Source organism: Eurosta solidaginis, chromosome 4 (genome assembly GCF_040869045.1).
Source record: "Eurosta solidaginis isolate ZX-2024a chromosome 4, ASM4086904v1, whole genome shotgun sequence".
NCBI classification, from domain to species: Eukaryota; Metazoa; Arthropoda; class Insecta; order Diptera; family Tephritidae; genus Eurosta; species Eurosta solidaginis.
This window is the reverse complement of record NC_090322.1, coordinates 186,123,542-186,146,904: the sequence shown is the minus strand read 5'-3', so window position 1 is coordinate 186,146,904 and position 23,363 is coordinate 186,123,542. Positions and strand designations below refer to the sequence as shown.

Below are 23,363 nucleotides of genomic sequence, written 5' to 3'. Positions count from 1 at the left end.
TAGATTTTACAAATTAAATTCAATATGTAGTCTGATTTTCTGTATGCGCAATTAAAAGAAAAGCTGTTTTGAAACACAAATGGGCGATTCATGGCACTTCAATTTAATAACGGCGAGCAAGAACAAACCTTTCTTCCATTCTCTGGCCATTCGCGACAGCCGTTCTGCCTGTCAGCTGTTATTTGACAGGTGCCATACCTACCTGGAGGAATAGAAAGATTTTTCACATGTATGAATTCACAATGCATGGGATCTATAACTCCACTCTAAGCGGTATGCTATTTCTATTTTAGTGTCCCAGTTAATTAGGTTAGGTTTGGTGGTAGCTGCCCTGATAAGGATAGCTCACTTGGACAACACGAAGGTCCGTTGTAATACCACATACATAAAAAAAACGGTGTTTTAGATCTAGCTACGTAGAGAATCGTTGAGTAGCAACGATAAAGCTCCGCATGATACCGATCTCAACTTTGGATAAATCCTCGGGAGATCCAAGTGAGTCGCGACCGAAGTACTTTCGCCTAGTTCTGGCAAAAGCTGGGCAATCAAGCCTAAAGTGATTTGGTGATTCCCCCCATCATCGTCCATACATCTACAGCAGGATGGAGTTTCCAGTATATTGAGACGTACCGCATGTATACTCATGGGACAGTGCCCCGTCAAAACCCCAATGACCATCGATAGGTGAGCCTTATTGAACCCAATTATTTCAGCAGTCCTCCTGCCATCCACTTTCGGCCAGAAAGATCTTGCTACCCTGCAAGACGTGGTGTCCGCCCAACGTTTGCTGAGCTGACCCGAGACCCAGCTATGGAGAAGCAATACACAGGTGGCCAGCGGAATCCCGAAATCCCTACAGCCATCTTCATCCGGTTTAGTTGTACTGATGCGGGCTAAGAGATCCGCTTGACAGTTACCCGGGATATCACTATGGCCCGGGACCCAGATAATCTTAATTGTAAAGTAATTTGATGCAATCGCAAGCGAGGTCAGGCACTCCCCGACCACCCTCGATAGCAGTGTAGTTGAGCTGAAGGCCTTGATAGCCGCTTGGCTATCAGAGTAGATGAAGTTCCCTGACCGTAATAGCACTGGATAGCATTCCATCCACCGCATCCTAAATCGCAGCAACTTACGCTTTGAATACACTGCAGTGATCAGCCAACTCAAACATGCGGCTAACATTTAGCTCTTGAAAAAAGACCCCCCCCCCCCCCCCACCAACCTTTCCGTCCAGCTTCGACCCATCCGCGAACAAGTTAACCGGTCCCATGTCCCAGATAATTCCTCTTCCCCACTCCTCTCTCGGTGGAATGACTGGGGTGAAGGTTGTATAGGGAGCAGTTATCGGCATACAATAGTCCGTTCTGTCCGGGATAAAGTCGAAACTGGTAAGAAGGTTAGAGTGTCCGCAGTCAAAAAGCCCATAGCCCATATCACGGAGCCTTACCAACGACCCTGCCGCGGCCGCCTTTCGCGCAATATCTACTGGATATATGTTCAGCATGACGTTCAGTGCCAAAGTAACTGTTGTTTTGAGAGCGTCACTGATCCGTTGCACGGACATTAACATTTTGGAGGTGCTCGCCGTGTCCAGTGCTTTCCACCAGACCAGCACCCCATACAGTAGAATCGGTTTGACCACCATCTCATAAAGCCAGCGTACTACTCCTGGCGAGAGTCGCCATCTCTTTCCGATAGCCCCTCTGCAGCAGTACAAGGCAACGGGGGCCTTCCTGGCCCGATTTTCCACATTGGGTCTCCAGGACAGTTTCTTGTCCAAAACAATCCCCAAATATTTAACCCTATCAGAAAGTACCAACGATACCCCTCCAATCGAGAAAGTTCTGAAATCGGGCATCTTATATCTCCTTGTAAAAAGAACGAATTCTGTTTTTCCTGGGTTGACCGCCAATCCACATGATTCAGCCCACCCAGCCACAGTATCCAGGTAGCCCTGCAGAACATCGCGCAGGGTGCCCAGAAATTTGCCTCTGACTATAGCGAGGTCATCTGCATATGCAACCACCCGACAAACAGTGGCTTCCAGCTCCACAAGAAGCTCGTTGACTACCACAACCCAGAGCAGAGGAGATATTACACCCCCCTGTGGCGTGCCTCTGCACACCTTCCTCTTAATTATGGCCCCTCTCCACTCCGCTACGACGAATCTGCCGCATGGAAGTTTGCTAATAAGTTCAACCAGAGCCGCCTTGACTCCTAAACCTACCAGAGCTCTGTCGATTGCCTCCGGTAAGACATTGTTAAAAGCCCCCTCGATGTCTAGAAAGACACCCAGAACACACTCTTTGTGTTCTAGGGACCCCTCTATTTGCTTTACAATCGAGTGGAGAGCCGTTTCCGTCGATCTGCCCTTGCAGTACGCATGCAGTGAAGCCGACAGTAACTCCCGAGGTATCCTTTCCCGTAGGTACAGGTCAATCAACCGCTCAAGCGTCTTAAGAAGAAACGACGAGAGACTGATTGGCCTGAAATCCCTAGGAGACACATGAGAGCTTCTGCCGGCCTTCGGAATGAAAATAACCCTAACCGTGTGCCAAGACTTCGGGATATAATTAAGCCTGAGGCAGTTAGTGTAGTGCACGGCGGCCACCGTGGTGTGATGGTAGCGTGCTCCGCCTATCACACCGTATGCCCTGGGTTCAACTCCCGGGCAAAGCAACATCAAAATTTTAGAAATAAGATTTTTCAATTAGAAGAAAATTTTTCTAAGCGGGGTCGCCCCTCGGCAGTGTCTGGCAAGCGCTCCGATTGTATTTCTGCCATGAAAAGCTCTCAGTGAAAACTCATCTGCCTTGCAGATGCCGTTCGGAGTCGGCATAAAACATGTAGGTCCCGTCCGGCCAATTTGTAGGGAAAAATCAAGAGGAGCACGACGCAAATTGGAAGAGAAGCTCGGCCTTAGATCTTTTCGGAGGTTATCGCGCCTTACATTTATTTTATTTTTTTAGTTAGTGTAGATGATGGCCAACCAGCGGCAGGAAATCCCCAAAGACTTTTGAAGTTGCGCAGGAATGATTCCATACGGGCCCGGAGATTTATAGGGCTTGAACGACCCTATAGCCCAGGTTATTTGACTTTCCCGTATTGGAATGGCAGACACATCTGCATGGCCAACGACCGCCGACCATGCAAGCGAAGATCCCTGCGCAATTGGGATATCGGGAAAATGATTGTCCAGTAAAAGCCTTAGGGACTCCTCGCTACTCATCGACCAGTCCCCACCATCATCTCTCAGATAAGATAACCCCAGAGGAGCGGGATTCCTAGAGAGTATTTTTCTAAACTTCGCGAATTCATTGCAGCCTTCTACGTTTTCGCAGAAGCTTCGCCATGAATCTCGCTTGGGTATCCTTATTTCATATTTATAAGTCCGCAGACTCACCCTATAGAGATCCCAGTCCGAAGGTCGGTCTTAGGTCGTCAAGAGAATCCGACCACCAGGGCGGCTTACCTCTCCCCCTGTAAGATTTTAATGGACAGGACAGTTTAAAGGCGCTATTGTTTGCCGAGGTGAAGTTTTCTACCAGAACGTCTATCTCATATTCGGACAGATCCGAACTAACGGTAGGCGCCGCAGGAAACAGCTCTCCCAGCTTCCTACAATACAAGTCCCAGTTAGTACTTTTAGGGTTCCTAAAAGATATTTTACAGGGACGTTCTTCGTTCACCCAGAACTGAATATATCGGTGATCAGAGAAGGAGTGCTCGTTGAGAACCTTCCAGCCAGATATCCGACCTTCCAGTTCTCTACTAACCAGGGTGAGGTCCAGGACCTCCTCCCTTACCGCAGTAATAAAAGTCGGGTCATTCCCCTATTACATATACAAAGCCCCTCATTTACAATAAAAGTAAATATGGACTCACCTCTAGTGTTGGTATCCGAGCTTCCCCAGATGCTATGATGGGCATTAGCATCGGCACCGATGATCACGCCAACACCTCTCCGCCTTGCTTCAGCGGTTATTTCGCCCAGTATTGCAGGTGGTGGTCCCGCTACGTCCCCATGGGGCATATACGCTGAGACCACCCACATTTCATTACTGCCTCGCTCGAGGCAGACCGTGGTTACGTCAGCATTGCTGAAATTAGAGAGAATAAAAGCTCTAATCTCTTTTATAACAAGCACATAGGATCTAGGCCTACCTGTCTCCCCATGCACCAAGGTGTTGAATTTTCCAGTCCTTAATCCAGATATCTTTCTGCCGTTACTACTCAGCCACGGCTCCTGGACAAGGACTATATCCACTTCGCCTTTTTCAAGGCAGAGCAACAAATTTGCGGAAGCCGCCTTAGGGTGCTGAAGATTGATTTGACGGATTTCCATCAAAACCGCTCTTCTCCCGCACCTCACATTTGGCGGATTCGTGTTAGTCTTGTCCATTCTAAAAAGTTCCCCCTCAAGGCCGCTATCCGGAGCCGATTGTGTAGTCGCCCTTCAACGGTCTCGTGGTTATCTATGCTACGCAGGGAGGCCACGCGAGGGTTGAAGCATTACCTTATGGGTAATGCGTTCAGAGCCAGACCGGACGCAAAGCGGAAAAATTTTCAACCGCGCCTACACCGCCAAAATTCATATATCATTTCCAAAGTAATTTTCCCTACCGCGCTCAAAATTTGCCCATCACATCAGGATTTTAGGATAATTAAGGTTTTGTGCCCGCAAAACGGTGTTTTTCTTTAGTTTTTAGGTCTTGTACAGGCTATAAAAAATTATTGTGATTTTTTTTATCTAATCCATCATATATATTATTTCTAATTGCTGTTTTTATGTACGGGTTCCCTTTTCGCTCTTATTTGAAATCCAAATCTATAAATAAAGTTTTGGTTGTAAAGAGGGAGATTCGGGCTATTAGCGAGCTTTGGGCAATTTTGGTAGTAGTGCCTTTGTTTAGCTATATTTTATTAAAATAATTTGTTAAAAATAAACGTTTGTGAGCAAACAAACAAATTTATTTGTACTATGGCACTGTGGTGAATATTTGCACTGCATTACTGGCAGTTGCTATCATACGCTAGATGGCAGCGCAAGCTGTAAGTTTTAATTAATTAATTGATAGAACAGCTGATTTTTGTTGATAAGAGACTTTTGTATTGGTTGCGCAAGATGCGCACGGGTCCGGCTCGTATTATGTAATACCACTTTTACTCTTTATTTCAAGATATTGAGATCATAATTACGTCACAAATTGTTCTGCGCCAGTGTTCAGCCTTTCTGAAACAATTTTTTTTTCTTATAATTTGGCGCACACACCAAAAAGGGTCACGCACCGAAGCTCAGCGTATATCTCCTCGGAGGTACGTCTTGCCAAGTACTTATTTATTCTGAAAAATAACATGGGTGCTGTTTAACAAAACAAGATCTAAGTTTGTAATATGGTACATATATTCTTCTTGCTATTTAACGATGAATGAGTTTTTTTTCTTAAAAAATTTGAAAAATTTTAAATAATTGAAAAAGTTTGAAAATGCGGGTATTGAATATCAAGCAATCATAAAATGTACTTATACTTGGTAATTGGTACTTTCAATTACTGAGTGTTTGTAATGGTAATGGTAATTTTACTTGATTATACAAGCTCTTATATGTATACAATCAACATATTGATGTAACTAAATTTACGCTTTACTTTTATCATTTGTAGCTAGAGGTGAACAACTATCGAAAGTCCGAAATATCGATATACGCCGATAGAATCGAAGTGCCCTATCGATAAATCGATACTATCGCGGATAATTCTATACGAAAGCATGACACTTAATACGCATCGAAAATTATCGAGAGGGCTATCAAAAGACGCGTTTTAGATCCAGAACTGCGAATACGGAAACGGCAATCAGTTATTTTGCGTCTATCAAAAGTTATGAACGAAAAACCGAGAAATTACCCGGACCGCTCCGAAACCAGAGGAAGGATCCATAGTGTTTTTACGCAGAATACTTTTCTGTATTGGAGGCCTTCGCTCGCGCTTCTATTAAATTGTACTGGCTGGTCCAACAGCTCTTTGGGTTAAAAATGAAATCCGTCCAAAACCTCTTTCTACACCAATTCCTTTTCTGTGTACAACAACAACTTGAACATTTTCAAATTCAACTTCAAATATCTCCTGACAGCTTACTCTTTTTCTTTTCCGTCTTTGGATTTTTCTTCTCGGAGTCAGGGCGCGTCGTTTCATACCTCTCCCGATATTTTTGGACAAAAGACAATAATAGCGTTTTCTTTTCTGACAAAAAAAAATTTTACGCTTTTTACGCGCTGCGTAAGGGTTGTAAATATATTTTGTTCTATTCGTGCTTTTATGAAAATTGTTACTTGCGCGCAACGCAAAAGCGTTACACTTTTACCCGGCATAAAATAACGGTGTGGCTGTGTAACCCTGCCATACCAACTGATCGTGACAATTTATTTTCGTAACTTCAAGGATAGGATTAACTCTATGAAGGTTCTACCATTTAGGTTAGGTTGAACTGGCCGGTCCATGAGGACCTCACATAGACTGATTGAGTCCGTAGTGTTCCAGAAGTTTGTTTTAGCGACCAAACTGAAAAACCCTATCAAAAACCAGGACCTATGTTATAAAATAACTCCGCCCTCTTGGCAAATACTAGAAGCTTCCTAGGACTTAAGCCACTTGCTGCTTCTAGATCTGACAGCAGTATCACTCCTAATAGCCGGAGTCTTAGCCTGGCAAGTGCAGGGCACGAGCACAGAACGTACTCGATCGTTTCCTCCTCCAACCCGCACTTCCATCTGCTATCACTGACCAAGCCTAATTTAAAGGCATGTGACGCCAGAAGGCAGTATCCAGTCAGAATACCCGTCATGAGTCTACAGTCCTCTCTTTTTAATGATAGAAGCAACTTTGTTAGTCTGTTGTAAGACATACACATAATATTCGACACTTTACAGCCCAGCGCTTGAACCCACGCCTTTCCCGCTTCGTCGATCATGTGCACCTCTCGCCTTCGCTTAATCTCGCCCAGTCTAATTGTGACGTCTACGGTCACGCATGTTATCCACACCTTAACTTTTGGTACCGTGGGGATTTGCGCTTTATCCACCACCTCAAACCGCGCGTTCGTGCATTGCCTTTGGAGGTTTGGAATCACTTCCTCCAGCCACAACAAGCTCGCGATGTTATCGCACGCTATCATCTTCACACCATTATACCATCCCCCCGAATCAAAGGTTGGAAGGGGCTTCCGCATCATCTTAGGCATTAAGCTAATAAGCTCCCTTTCCACAGATCTCCACCTTTCAGTAGTCATTTGTCCGAAAGGACTGCTACGATCAACCAGCGCCACAGTCAGTGACTGCTTTGCCACATCACTCATCTTCTCGGGAAAAGCCGGAGTCTTAGTGTTATCTCCCTTTGGCACCTCCGAGAAAGCCGGAGTCTTAGCGTTAACTTCCTTTAGCACCTCCGAGAAAGCCGGAGTCTTAGCGTTATCTCCCTTTGGCTTATCTCTTACTTCCGTAGTTGGAACTTCCCTCTGACTTGCAGCTTTCGAGGTAGTTGCTACCTCGCTATTGAGGCCCATCTGTCTTACAGCTTTGGGCCTACTTGTCTGTCTATGCGATTGCCCTGCCTCGCGGCTCTAGGACTGGGTCCTTTCTGCCTCTTGAAAGCAGGCTTGTCGCCTTCCGCCGAACGTTGACTCTTCATTCTGCCATTCGACGCTTCTTCCTCCTTGTACCGGTTGCAGAACCGAGGGTTTCACGCAGCAAACCTTTTGAACTGCCTTCGACCTACTTATACCGCCTCATGGGCCCATTCCAAGCGCTCGATCTACACTTCTGTTGGGCCGACCACTGCTCCCAGGCGTTGTACAATTCTTAGTGCTGCACGGTACTGCGAGAGAGCTCTATTACTTCCTCTACTCCGTACCCTTCTCCGCTCTTTTACACCGTTTTCATTTGTGTGCTTCTCCAACACAGAGTTCATTGAATCAGCACTACTCTCGCTCCCCGAGTTCGACGAATCGCTTAATTCGTATTTGTCGTCCTTGATTTGCGACTCAGTCCTCCTCTTTACATCGTACAATCAGGTAATGAGTCGTTCATCTTGGTCGTACGACCGCCTGCCCGACAAGGCAGGCTCAGCGGTCCAGTATTATATAGGGGGAAAGAACCGTCCGCCAAAGCAGCGCCCCTTACTGTGGTAAGGCCATAAATACTTCCCGAGGTGGCTCGGTATCGGGAAGGCTCCGTTCAAATACAGCCGAATTTATACCCTGGCTGCAAATCGTCTAATAGGCACGGTCCGCATAACACCCTGGATTAGGGGGTTGGCAGTTCTTGGTCACCGACATCCCGCCGGCGTAGATGTCAGTCCTAAACAGCTCCGCCTCATAGTCGGGCGCTATGGAGTTCGGCTAAGCCCTCACACCAACGACAAGGTGCCTACCCTAGTGAGGGGGTTTTACCGTTTATTTAGGCAAACATTTTTTTCAGCAAAAAAAAAAACGATATAATAGTGTTACCCACATGCCAGCATATCAAAAGTTACCAATGCGTTTTATATCATATATACCTATAATGCCTCTATACTACAGTACTTAATTGCTACAAACGAAAGTTTCTATAGCTATAAAACAATGATAGTATAACGAATTTACTTGCAAATCCTCTTATTTGCCCTTTTGCTAAGTTCGTATAACTAAACTGTTGAATAAATAACTCCAATATTGAATAATGGAAAAATGGCCTTTATTAAAGTACTTCACAATAACACTTATACTTTTCAACTAGCTGGCTTAATAACCAAACTGATAGCGTCTTTATCGAAACTGCTTGATAGCTCAAATCAAACTGAATTCCAGCGCCTCTACATTTGCTCCCTTTTATAATCTCTGATTTCAACGTTCGCATCTTCTAGGCGCTTCCAGAATCTACTAGTTGCCATCAGCTCTCAAACTTCTCAGCTGTAACTACAATTGCACGATTTTATAGCTTCTCTCATTGAATACTTTCAGGAGTATCTCAGATATATGCATGTGTTTGTGCACTGATTCTCCGCTGCTCGTGTACGTATATGGTACATATGTGTAGCGCAATTATTGTTTCGTTTATGTAGATACATAATGATTGAATTATTGATGTGAATTCACTTCACTGCTTAGCATCGGCTTAGAGATAGCAGCACCCCTTAGTTTTGCTAATATTCGTAACAATAGTATCTTCGAAAGCTACAAGTTATCGGTACAGCGATAGTTTTCCACCTCTATATTGGGCTGGGTCGATTTATTAACAGATATCGCGCAATCGATTTTTCGATAGAATTTGGGCTCAGGAAAGAAAGTTCCACTACGCATACCTAAAAAAATAAATTTCGAGCCTGCGAAAAAAAATGGCGAAATGGTCAATTTTTCGACTAAAACACTCCCCAAAACCCAAACAAAATTTTTTTTCAAAAAACTGTTATCGCCAACGTTTTTACAACAGTTTTAAAAAAAAAAATATTTTTTTTGTGTTTTGGTCGAAAAATTTGTCCTTTCGGCAATTTTTTTTCGCAGGCTCAAAAATTATTTTTTTGGGTATGCGTAGTGGAACTTTTTTTCCTGAGCCCAAATCCTATCGGAAAATCGATATCGGTTAACTTTCGCCCATACAAATCGACCAAGGTTAGTGTACATACACTACGCAAGGATGACACGCAAAATCGTGAAGCGTTCCACATTTTTCGCCCTAGAGTATCCAGACACTACGTTCCTTTTTATTTACCCCTTTGTAGACGAAACTTTGCTAAAAATAATCCTCTTCTTATCTGGTGCGCGCACTACAATGACTTGTATAGCTGTATCAGTCTTGAATGTACTTTTGCCACTATACGTAATGCAATACTTGCCTATCTAATTTAAGAGATACAAACTAATTTAATTTAATTTGCCGGCATTTTATTTCTTCCATAAAAAACAGGAACTATCTCGTTTAAGGATGGAGGAAAATTTATCAACATGTATCATTAAGAAGGAACAAGACAGTACTGTGTTGATTGGAATCTGGTGCATTCCAACAACGTAAAAGCTTTTTCATGAGTCACTGACCGGAATCGTATGCATTCGGGCAGTATAATCTTATGGGTCAGGCATCGAGCTGATTGGAATCCAGTGCATTCCAACAACACAGGTCATGTTACTTTTTTATGCCTTGTGATGGCGTATCCTCATTACACCACTCTTAGCACTGCCGGATTCCCATGACATGCTGATTGGAATCTTGTTGCATTCCAACAGGAAGATTGGAATCCACTGCATTCCGAAATCATGCTGAGCGGAATCTGATGCATTCCGCCAGTATAAGATTTCGGTATAAGACCTTATTTCTGCTCATATTTCTTATTATTATTATATTCTGAAATTAAAGTGTAATGTTCATTAATATATCTTTGTTTGTAATATAACATTGTTGAAATCTCGATATATCTTAAATTTTAACTTTTGAGTTGTATATTTATATATCTTTTATACTATGCAGTCGACCATAGTTTGTCGTCGACTTTAAATAATAAATAAATAAATACATATGTAAGCCAGCACTGAGTGTCTCACACTTGCCAATAAATGAGGTATAAATTATTTAAAATATAATATTGTTGTGGTTGCTATAGCGTGTCTACCATCTTAATACGACGAGTTTGAAATCAACGGGTTAAACGTTCTTTTTTTATTTGACGCAAGTACTCCCACACTACTAATATATTTTGATTTGTATCCTTGATTTGAAAAACTTTTGATTTGATTTCTGATGCCAGTGTAAACTATTTCGGGAAGATAATTTTTTGCTCAAGTTATCGTTTAAAAGGGCACACCGACATCAAGGGTTAGAGTTTGTATCATGGCCTGCAGCTATATTAAATTACAGTTAACTTCATCGTTTTCTTAATTTAACTCAGCGTGCTTTGCACACAGAGTATATTAACTTTGATTGGATAACGGTTGGTTGTACAGGTATAAAGGAATCGAGATAGATATAGACTTCCATATATCAAAATCATCAGTGTCGAAAAAAAATTTGATTAAGCCATGTCCGTCCGTACGTGTCCGGTAACACGATAACTTGAGTAAATATTGAGATATCTTCACCAAATTTCGTACACGAGCTTATCTGAACCCAGAATAGATTGGTATTGAAAATGAGCGATATCGGATGATAACGACGCCCACTTTTTATATACATAACATATTGGCGGCTACCGTGGTGTGATGGTAGCGTGCTCCGCCTACCACACCGTATGCCCAGGGTTCACACCCCGGGCAAAGCAACAACAAAATTTTAGGAATAAGGTTTTTCAATGAGAAGAAAATTTTTCTAAGCGGGGTTGCCCCTCGGCAGTGTTTGGCAAGCGCTCCGGGTGTATTTCTGTCATGAAAAGCTCTCAGTGAAAACTCAGCTGCCTTGCAGATGCCGTTCGGAGTCGGCATAAAACATGTAGGTCTCGTCCCGCCAATTTGTAGGGAAAACTAAAAAGAGCACGACGCAAATTGGAAGAGAAGCTCGGCCTTTTATCTCTTCGGAGGTTATCGCGCCTTACATTTATTTTTTATTTTTTTATTCCAAAAACAAAATACAATTTTTCAAATTTAGAAAAATTTAAAAATAATATCATTAGAAAAAAATTATTGTTCTGGCCTTGAGCTAGAATCGAACCTTGAATCAAAAAATAAAAAAATTAAATGGGCGTGGCACCGCCACTTGTAATAAAATCAATTTTACAAATATTATTGACTTATTTTGTTGTTTATTAATCATAAATCAAAAATTGTTTAACCTATCGTAATAAAATTCGGCAGAGAGGTTGCCTTTACTATAAGGAATTCTTTAAAGAAAAATTAACGAAATCGGTTTAGGGTCACGCCAACTTTTATATAAAAGATTTTTAAAAGGGTCGTGGACGAATAAAATATTGTTACGAATATTAGCAAAACTAAGGGGTGCTGCTATCTCTAGGCCGATGCTAAGCTGTGACGTGAATTCACATCAATAATTCAATCATTATGTATCTACATAAACGAAACAATAATTGCGCTACACATATGTACCATTTACGTATACGAGCAGCGGAGAATCAGTGCACAAACACATGCATATATCTGAGATACTCCTGAAAGTATGCAATGAGAGAAGCTATAAAATCGTGCAATTGTAGTTACAGCTGAGAAGTTTGAGAGCTGATGGCAACTAGTAGATTCTGGAAGCGCCTAGAAGATACGAACGTTGAAATCAGAGATTATAAAAGGGAGCAAATGTAGAGGCGCTGGAATTCAGTTTGGTTTGAGCTATCAAGCAGTTTCGATTAAGACGCTATCTAGCGAGCCATAGCAGTATTATTTTGAAAGTCAGTTTCATTTAAGCTATCAGTTTGGTTGTTAAGCCAGCTAGTTGCAAAGTATAAGTGTTATTGTGAAGTACTTTAATAAAGGCCATTTTTCCATTATTCAATATTGGAGTTATTTATTCAACAGTTTAGTGATACGAACTTAGCAAAAGGGCAAATAAGAGGATTTGCAAGTAAATTCGTTACAATATGCTATATCTTTGCAAAAAAGAGCTTTTATCAATGGTATTTCATTTCCCAAGTGGATTTATAATAAATAGCAAAAACTTTAAATTTTAGAAAATGGGCGTGGCGCCCCTTTTATGACTAAGCAATTTTCTATGTTTCGGGAGCCATAACTCGAAGAAAAATTAACGTATCGTAATAAAATTGGGTACACAAATTTTCCCTATAGCAGGAAATATTTCTAGAAAAAATGGACGAGATCGGTTAAAGACCACGCCCACTTTTATATAAAAGATTTCTAAAAGGGTCGTAGAATAGAATAATAAGCTATAACTTGGCTAAAAATAGTTTTGAACTAATGATATTTCACTTATCAAGTTTTATTGTAAGAGGAAATGGGGAGACATTTTTTTTAAACGGGTGGTGCCACGTGTTATGTAGAAAAGTAATTTATTTGAAATGAAATGTGCAATTGAAGCTCACGCTGAGTATATAATCTTCGGTTACACCCGCACTTAGACACCTTTACTTGTTGCCAAATAAGTTTTTTAACGTTACAACATTTTTGGCAACCCAGTTCGCCGATATACTACGACCGCTATAAACCTATGATTATAGTTTGATATCACACCTTAATTGCACACAACCACAAATTTTATTAAATCGCAATTATAAATATTGTGACGAATATTAGTGACTTTAAGTAATACTCACATCACTAATCTGAAACTAAGTAAATAAAGCGACAACAATAATAAAGCAAGCTGCCACACTTGTATGTACGTAAACAAATTAATCATTATTATTACAAACACATGCATATATCTGAGATACTCCCAAAAGTAGGCAATCATCGGTGGAAGTATCACTCACATATACACGTGCATCTGTAGTTATAGCTGGTAATTTTGTATCTGTTAAACAAGTAGCAAATTCTAGAAATAGAAACGCCTAGAAGTATGCGAACGAGGAAATCACAGAGTATAATAGGAGGTAAAGCTGAGAATCGGAATGAGTTTTATTTAAGCGCGCTATCTGTTGAGCAGTAGAAGTGTTATTGTGAAGTACTTTAATAAAAGCCATTTTGCATTATTAAATAGTGGAGTTATTTATTCAACAGTTTAGTGATTCGAACGTTAGTAGCAGGTTGGAAATAAAGGTAATTTCCCAAAATTCGTTACAATATAAACATTTATTTGTAGATAAAACAAAAAGAAATATCACCATTTCGACTGCTGATTGAAATATCACCATATCCTAGCTGCCGTTTCTAAAACTCTCTATCTTAGCATTATATTTATATATTTTAACGTGAGCTGTGGCGTTTGTAAAAAAAGTTTTGAAATGAGGCGTTTAGTCGAGTTAGGGTGATTTTCCACTCAACAGTTGATTTAAAATAACACACTGCAATTAATATAACGCACACTTCGATCAAAAGGGAGCTAACTCAAAAATCTGAAAGTTATGAGTACCACTGGGCTTCTCAATTCAAGAGCTACCGAACTGTATACTTGTTTTTCGCGTTTCTGAACATTGAGATTTTTTGTGTCGATCGCTGTTTTGACTAGGTTGGTATACGCTGTCATCGCTTCATTTAAAAAGGCTAGAACATCTACATTACTTATTTTTGTAAATACAGTCGGGTAAGGCTGGTTTCTAATACCCACATTGCGTGATACCACCCCACAAAGTCGTCCATTCACAACTCCCGGTGCCCCAGAATCTCCTATGGCCGCATCAGAACCAGGTCTTGCAGCACAAAACATTGCATCTGTTACTTCTTCATTAATCTTCGAATAACGGGGTCTACATTCATCCATTTATTTAATATTCATGCTAGTAGTTTTGAGTCTAGGCGAATGCACACCATTCCTAGCGGTTGTCCAACCCCATCCACTAATTTGCACTGCTGTGCCCGGTTTTAATGATCAAGGACACAATTTTATTACATTTACTGTATGACTCGGGATAAAGTAACCAATCGTTTTCATCACAGCTATATCCATATTTCCTGTTGCCATACTAAAATCACATAGCCGAAATACACGCTCCACTCTCTGAATTTGCCCAGCTACCATTGAATCACGTAAATAGGTAACACCAGCTATAATAGTGAAAAGTTGCACGTGTGAATCTATCACACAATGCGCAGCCGTAACCACCCTCTGCGTAGTGATTAATGAGCCAACGCAATTAGCGGCACCGGAATAATTTACGGATACCAAATATGGGCTATACGTTATATCCCAATCAACGCCATTTATGATGCGAAATTCCGCATTCGTATAAGTCAAGGAAATGCAGCTGACCACGACGAACACTAGGGCGAAATTATTATGTGAATTCGTTTTAGATCGAGACTACTTCCACCGTTTTTAAGTATAAAGTGAAGCAAGTTGAATTTTGTGGCCGCTATTTATGCCTAATTGGGTCGTGTGAAAAAAAAAATAAGCAATAACTTTTACCTCGGCCCATTTAAGCTTAAAAAGTTTTCGGGTGAAAGTGTGTGCCAATATTCTAAACACCTAATTAATAAGAACAACAACACTTATAAAAATAACATTTTCTTAGAAATTTCTTATTAAAGGAGCTTTATATTTTTATGATGTGTACAAAGGGTGCACTTAATTAGTTTTATTTGTTTCCAAATTGCTAATATGTTGTGTCGTACACTGCCACAAAAGCATAAATGAACAAGTAAGGAAGGCTAAGTTCGGGTGTAAAAGAACATTACATACTCAGCTGAGAGATTTGGAGACAAAATTTTCTTTTTCGTGGATACATAAAAATGGTAATACTAAACCAGGGGTGACTCTAGAATGTGTTTGGGTATCAAATTAAATGTATTAATGAGGGTTTTAAAAGGAAGTGGCCCTTATTTGTGTATGCGAAGGCGTTTTCGAGATATCGACCAAAACGTGGGCCAGGGCGACCCACAACATCATCTGTCGGGTACCGCTAATTTATTTATATATGTAATACTACGAATGGGCCTGGGCCTGTGGCCATTATTGTGCAGTCATCGGCGTAGGAAACGATTGTGACTCCTTCCGGTGGTGAATCTAGCTTAGATATGTAGAAATTCAACAAAAGTGGGGATAGGACACCACCCTGTGGCACCCCTTGTTTAATTCTCCTTGGTTTTGATGTTTCGTTTCTAAATTGCACCGATGCCTGCTGGCAGTAACGAGCCATGGTTGACCGTATCAAAAGCTTTTGATAGGTCTAGCGCTACGAGTACTGTTCTATGGTGGGGGTATTGATTTAAACCGCAATTTATCTGGGTGCTAATGGCATTTAGCGCGGTGGTAGTGCTATGGAGTTTTCTGAAGCCATGCTGATGAGGGGCTAGCTGCAAATTTGCTTGGAAATAAGGGAGCAAAATGGCTTCAAGCGTCTTTGCCACTGGCGATAGGAGAGATATCGGACGATACGACTCACCTATGTTAGCTGGTTTCCCAGGGTTTAGTAGCGGGACCACCTTGGCCATTTTCCATTTCTCGGGTATGACAAAGGTGGAAAGAGACAGGTTGAAGACATGCGCTAAATATTTGAAACCCTCTTTCCCTAGGCTTTTAAGCATCGGCATGGCTATGCCGTCTGGGCCCACTGCTTTGGATGGTTTAGCACGACCAATGGCGTCCTCAACTTCTTTAGCGGTGATGGTGATTGGTGAAGCGCTGAATTTGTGTTTATGTGCGTGTCTATTGGCTCTCCGTCTATCTTTGTCGACCGTAGGATGCATTATATATTGTCGGCAGAAAGCGCTCGCCCATTTTTTCGCATCCGACAGCACTTTGTCGCCAAAGGCGATGGAAACTTTGTCTATGTGCTTAGTCGGATTCGATAGGGACTTTACGGTGGACCAAAGTTTACCCACACCGGTAGAGAGGTTACAACCTCTTAGGTGCTCCTCCCATTTCGCCCGCTTGTGTTCATCCACAAGCAATCTGATGCATTGGTTTATATCCCTTATTTGGGGGTCGCCTGGATCAAGCTGTCTTATAAGGTCACGTTCTCTCGCTAAGTTTGCGGCCTCCGCCGGGAAGTGGGCCGGATTTCGGAATTCTCCCGGCGGGAGTGAAACGTGCCGAGGCGGATTCAATGACCTTACGGAAGGCACGCTCCCCTTGGCGTGCATCAGTCGGGATAGGGAGGGTAGCAAAGCGGTTGTCTGTAAAGGATTTATATTCTTCCCACTTTCCTTTTTTGAAGTTTATGAAAGTGCGTTTTTCAGTGACGATGAAGTCGGCGGTACGCTCGAGCGAAATAAGTATGGGCAGGTGGTCGGATGCCAATGTTACCATCGGCTGCCAGTTGACGCAGTTTACGAGTTCTGCGCTCACGGTTGAGATATCTGGCGAGCTGTGACAGCTTCCTACCATACGTGTGGGGGCGCCTCCGTTTATTGTGCAGAACGTCGTTTCTTCTATTTGATCCGCCAACATCTCACCCCTACTGTCCACCCGCAAGTTTGAATGCCATAGATCATGATGGGCATTGAAATCGCCTAAGATAATGCGATTGTTGCCAGTGAGTAAGGCCCTGATATTAGGGCGGTATCCACTGGGGCAACAGGTGGCAGGAGGGATGTAGATGTTGATGATTTCTAGGTTTGCATCGCCTGACCGGACAGATAGGCCTTGACGTTCTAAGACATTGTCCCTGCGGTCGATGCCAGGATCAAATATATAATATTGCACAGAGTGGTGTATGATAAACGCGAGGCCGCCGTCGACAGGGGTGGACCATAATGAAAGGGGTGTTAGAAGCGTTGGTTCCACATTACAATTAAAGAGATGGTTGGTGTCATGTGGGGGCACATTGCAAGCGGGACATACATTTTGTATGTCGGGGTTGATTCTGGATATGTAAGAGTTTAACCTGTTACAGTATCCAGAACGAAGTTGAGCCAGAGTGACTTGCGTTTCCCTGGGGAGTATGCGTTCCTCTTCCGCAAGTTTTGGGTACTGTTCCCCGAGTACTGGATTCACCGGGCAATTCCCGGCATAACGGTCAGACGCCTATTTGTGGAGTTCACCAAGGACCTGCTTGTGTTTTTTTGCTTCATACGGCTGAGTTCTCAGGTGCCGTATTTCCTCAAAATGCTTACGGAGATGACTCCTTAAGTCCCTAGGCGGTGCTGGCTCATCAATCAGATGTCTGTTGGGATGCCCAGACAACAGGAACTGTTTGGTTAGCATCTCATTTCTCTCCCTGATGGGGAGTATTCTCGCCTCATTATGTAGATGGTGTTCTGGGGACATAAGAAGACAGCCCGTGGCGGTTCTGAGCGCAGTATTTTGGCAGGCCTGTAGCTTCTTCCAGTGGGTAGTTTTTAGGCTTGCCGACCATATAGGGGACGCGTAGCACGCCAACGGCTGGCCAATTGCTTTGTATGTGGTAATGAGCGTTTCTTTGTCTTTTCCCCAAGTACTGCCAGCAAGGGATTTGAGGATTTTATTACGGCTTTGGATTTTCGGAACAATTGCGGCTGCGTGCTCACCAAAATGTAGATCCTGATCAAACGTCACACCCAAGATTTTGGGGTGTAGGACAGTCGGTAGCGTAGTGCCATCGACGTGGATGCTCAAAATGGTCGACATTTGGGTTGTCGAAGTTGTAAATAAGGTCGCGGATGATTTAGTCGGTGATAATGCCAGGTTTCGCGAGGCGAAAAAAATGGAGAGATCAGGGACCAGTCTTACAATTATACACTCTTAACACGTATTTAAACATAAGCACAAGCATATTTATCATAAGAGGTGTGTAAACCAATGTACAAGGCTTATCTACAACCAACCTCTACAGCATAAGTTGATAACAAACACAATATTCGTAATCAATCCAACTTGTTGATAGATTTGAACATTTCTAGGGATTTTCATTAGGCTGTTTCTCAAAAAAAGGGGCGAAGCGACGGGGGTTTGGGGGTTTAACCCGCCCCCTTGCCACCGGATCATATGATTTTTTAGGTCATTACAATTCAAGCATTTGATGTTTTATGTCTATGTTAATAACTTTCTTTATAATTCTGCAAAGTATTTACTTTGTTGGTGATATTATATTTTTAATACGTATGTACGAAGTGAACACTTATATATTTTAATCATATTCTGTTTCATAATAATTCTGCAATTTATTAAATATACAAATTTACATGCTAACTTTTACTATAATTTCATAAAGAAGTTTCCTTGTAATTTTGCCTAACGACCATCTACATACAAATCAGAGAACAGCAAAAATCGAACACAACAACGTTCGATTACATTCGGCAACATGATCGTGTTCAATGATCCAACTTGCTTAAACGAATATAATCGACATTGATTTGAAATGAACCAACTTCTTGCATGCGTGAATATAATCAATTCAGGCGTTTGCTCGTTTACCTCAACAGCGATTACATTCATCGGAATGAAAAGGCAAATATGAAAACCCCATGCGTCTGAATATTTGCATGATTCTTCTGCCGTTACGTCACGGCGACAAGCTACATATAAACATACGTATAAACATTGCTTACGGTTCCGTTTGTTTGCCGAACTAAACGATACTAATTCTCGTGCTTTGATTTTATTCTCCACATTTAAATAATGTTAAATTTGCAGCATTTTTTCGAAGTACACATTTCCTATTTTGAAATATAATGCAAATTTGACATTATTTTCCATGTGGAAAACACATTATTATAATGTAATATCTACATTTTTTTTTGTATCAAAAACACATTTCAAAAATGTAAAATTCAAATTTTTTGATAAATGAAAAAATAATGTGTTTCTCACATTTTAAAATGTAAAAAACACATTAGTGTTTTTTCCGTGTAGATATGACTTTTTTCAATTAAATTTTTTTCTGTTCGATCAGTTTCTTTCTTTTGAATTTTATATACGTATACGTTAGATCTCATGCATAGGCTCAAAAAGCATGAATTCTACTTATTCCTGAAGGAGGTACTTCGGTTTTTTTTTTATCAATTTATCTATGATTAGTATTACAGGAATGCGATTCTGTGGCTTTTCCTAATGTTCACATGTAACAACGGCAACGAACGAGAGATCTTTTTCAAGTCTTAGGCTGATTAAAAACTATTTGAGAAACACGATGAGTGAAAATCGATTGAATGGCTGTGCATCACTAAGCACGATGAAGTTTTAGATGAAATGGCAAAGAAAAGCCGACGCATGCGCTTGAGTTTTTAATGTAACCTTTTTCATGTCATATTATATTCAAGTTAAAGCTAAAGACAACATTTTTTTTATTTATTTAACTGAAAAAAAATTTTTTTGAACACCCTCCAAGGCAAGTTTCTGGCTACGCCCCTGCTGAAAAATAAATTATTTTTTACTTATCCGTAACAAAATCTCTATGGCTGTTTTGGATATGGTGTTGTCAACATGTTACCCCCATGGGAGTTCCGAGTAAATTGTAACTCCCAAGTACTTCACTTTGGTCAGTCTCTTAGCCGGGGCCCGGCTAGAGCGAAAGTTCTCATTCCTCATACTAAGCAACTATTCTAAACCGTCTCTTAGTTGCATTTAATTCTCGGAAGGCCAAAAAGTCAGCTGAAAATTTTAAGACTCATAAAAAATGTTTTCTGATACAGCCTAATGCACTTTGATTAACGTGAACAAGACCGAAATATGTACGGCATAGCCAAATAGACAAACCAGTTTTGGTCCATAATATGATTTGTTTGCAATTATTTTAACAAAGATTAAAACTAATTATAAACACAAATTTATACATAAATACAAATAGTTAATATGTATTTTTATCACAGAATGCTATCTTTGAATGTACTTTGAAATATAGGTAAAAACCAAAAATTCTGACTGTTAGGTACAGCTTAAGACAATAGAATTACGTTGAGTTCTACAAAACATATCTTGGTCACGTGTATTTCGAATGCACTTACTGCTGAGCTGCGTGACTTTGGCATGCTAGACGATTATTATTACTTAACGCATTCTTTTTATAGCATGACAGTTGGGAAGCCAGCCAGACAAGGTGAATTTGGAATCAAAATTTGTGCATGCAGTTGTTTGACAAAAAGTTATCAAAACAATTTTGTTGTTGTTGTTGTTGTTGTAGCGATAAGGACACTCCCCGAAAGCCTTGAGTGTTATCGAGGTTGTTGTTGTTTGTTGTAGCAGTGCTTCGCCCCATCCAATAGGTGCGACCGATCACAAATTGTCATCAATATCCTCTAACGGCAGTGCAAGGAAACTTGGTGTTTCAACAGGGGTGGACCATAATGTGAGGGGCGTTAGAGGTGTTGGTTATACATTACAATTAAAGAGATGGTAGGTGTCATTTGGGGGACACATTGCAAGCAGGGTATAGATTTGGTATGTCGCGGTTGATTCTGGATAAGTAAGAGACAGTATCCAGATCGAAGTTGAGCTAGAGTGATTCGCGTTTCCCTGGGGAGTGTGCGCTCCTCTTCCGCAAGTTTAGGGTACTGTTCTTTGAGTACTGGATTCACCGGGCAATTCCTGGCATAAACGTCCGACGCCTGTTTGTGGAGTTCACTGAGGACCTGCTTGTGTTTTTTTACTTCATACGACTGAGTTTTCAGGTGCCGTATTTCCTCATAATGGTTATCGAGGTGATGGTCCTTGCCGGATGCAGATCCGGTACGTTCCGGTACCAAGCCCAACCATCTAGGGAGCGATTTGTTATGACCACTTGCGACCCTCTAGGCCAATTGTCCAAACCGAATTGTCAACCTCACCTATCCGCTGCGACCCCAAGCTCCTCATAGAACTTGGGTGTGCGGAGGGAGGGAATGGCCTGAAGGTTTAACGTGGCCACATAAATCGTTCCCGAAATGGTTGGGCTAGCACCTTAATGGTGCTGTGGTACCGGAGCGTACCGGATCTGTATCCGGCAAAGGACCATCACATCGATAACACTCCCCACTCGCCTTCGGGGAGCAACCTTATCGCTACAACAACAACAACAACACATGCGACCCTCTGAGCCATCCTGCCCTCCCACCCCCTACATCCATGAGAAGTTCGGGGTCGCCAGAGCCTCGGCTGTTAATGAAACAGGATCCGCCAGGGATAGGTGAGGTTGACAATTGGGTTCGCAGAAGCTCGGTTTTGGGCTGGAAACCTGAAAGGGCTGCGCTACACAAACGCCTTGAATCCGGTATTTTAGTCGCCTCTTACGACAGGCATACCTACCGCGGGTATATTCTAACCCCCTAACCCGCTGGGGGGAACCATTTATTTCGAGTACTTTTATGTTTGTTTAGTGCGCCACGCACTAATGTTGCTGCTGCTGCTGTATTAGCTCCAAATACAGTCCCAGAAGGTTGCTCATTTGTTTGCTTTGTTTTTGTTTTTAGTAACTTGAAGGAGAGCACGATATTAACAATAAAGCAATGGGAAGAACTGACAGTTGGACAGGGGAGGTGGCTACTTAAGATAATTGAGGTAGTTGCTTTATACTTAAGCAAAGAGGCATCATTCGGTCCACTTAAGCTCGGGAAGTGGGAGACACTCTTAAAATATTAAAAAGTTCTGATCATGTTTTCGAATTTAGCATTAATTTGCATATTAAAAATTTTGTTAATTTATCAATTTAACTATATTTATTGAACAGCCATAATTGTACCAGCAAAATATAAGGAACATAAACATTCTTGGTACTTAGTTGACTATGTCTAGTTGATTTTAGTAGCATTTTGGACAATAATGAGCTAAGATAGATTGCCTTGACTAATTTATTCGCCGCTTTTATCATTTTGTACCAATCAGTATGTACACATGCATGTGTACGTACAATATATTGAGGTGCGTCAGCCTTATATATGACATTGAATTGCTAAAACTACTTCTGGACAATTTGTATAGCATTTATAGGTATATCACTACTTATACAAGTTTGAAAGCGCGCTTGTTCAGTTATGCGGCTTATAAGTATAATTAGTAAGGTAAACAAAAATATTTTCAATTATAGGAAGATGTATTTCATTCTTATATGGAAACTTACTGTTTCAGTGAATTGGTAATTTGATTCATTCGGTAACGTTGATGCTTGATTTCATTGAAGCATTTCTGTTGATGACTATGAAGTTGTTCCAGCAACTCAATATAGCGTCGGTTACAATCCTTTCAAGAAAAAGTAAATATAGAAATATTAAAAAGGAATATTTGATAAGTAAAAGAAATGAAATATTATCTTTAAGATTACAGTAAAAAAAAAAACAGTTGTTTATATTTACATATATAAGATTTCATCGGAGTTAGCCCAAGAGATTGCCGTAATATCCCACATTATTCTATATATTCTATGCCCTCCACTCGCCTGTTCTCAGAAAGATTCGATGGATGAAAAAGAATTGCCACCCGTTGTTGTTTTTATCCCAGTGCATGTTTACTTTCCTGACAAAGATGTGGGATGGCCTAAAAGGTTCAAAGTGGTCATGTTCAATCGGTTTTGATACAGTCTATATACAACAAGCGCAAGAGTTGGGCTAGTATGTATCAGATAGTGTGAGTGTTGTAACTGTATAAGTTTCAATGTGGTCAGTAAATCGTTCCAGAGATGGCGGGCTTGTACCTTAATGCTGCCTTTTACTGAAACGAACAGGATCTACATATATCAACATCTTTAGCACACCCAAAACATTCGGGAAGTGACTTTAACGCTATCACGATAACTATATATTATGAATTGTGAAATCTCTTCCAAGCAAGTCCACATCTTCAGTTACCTGCTCTCGAAAGCCCGCGAGCCGAAGCCGGAAGCTAGTATTGTTGTTGTTGTGGCGATAAGGACACTTCCCGAAGGCCTTGGGAGTGTTATCATTGTTGACGG

General features: G+C 41.3%; 1 protein-coding gene across 4 annotated transcripts in view; it reads right to left on the bottom strand.

The window, feature by feature from the left end:
- Positions 1-23,363, bottom strand: part of LOC137250770 (transmembrane protein 120 homolog) — a 71,816-nt gene that overhangs the window by 45,888 nt on the left and 2,565 nt on the right. For 3 of the 4 annotated variants that reach the window (XM_067784177.1, XM_067784178.1, XM_067784179.1), the window contains exon 3: positions 22,536-22,654. In XM_067784177.1, the coding sequence (XP_067640278.1) occupies positions 22,536-22,654 (119 nt within the window). Of the gene's footprint in view, positions 1-22,535; positions 22,655-22,767; positions 22,905-23,363 lie in introns of those variants that run through there. The other variant, XM_067784180.1, reaches the window with a different exon arrangement.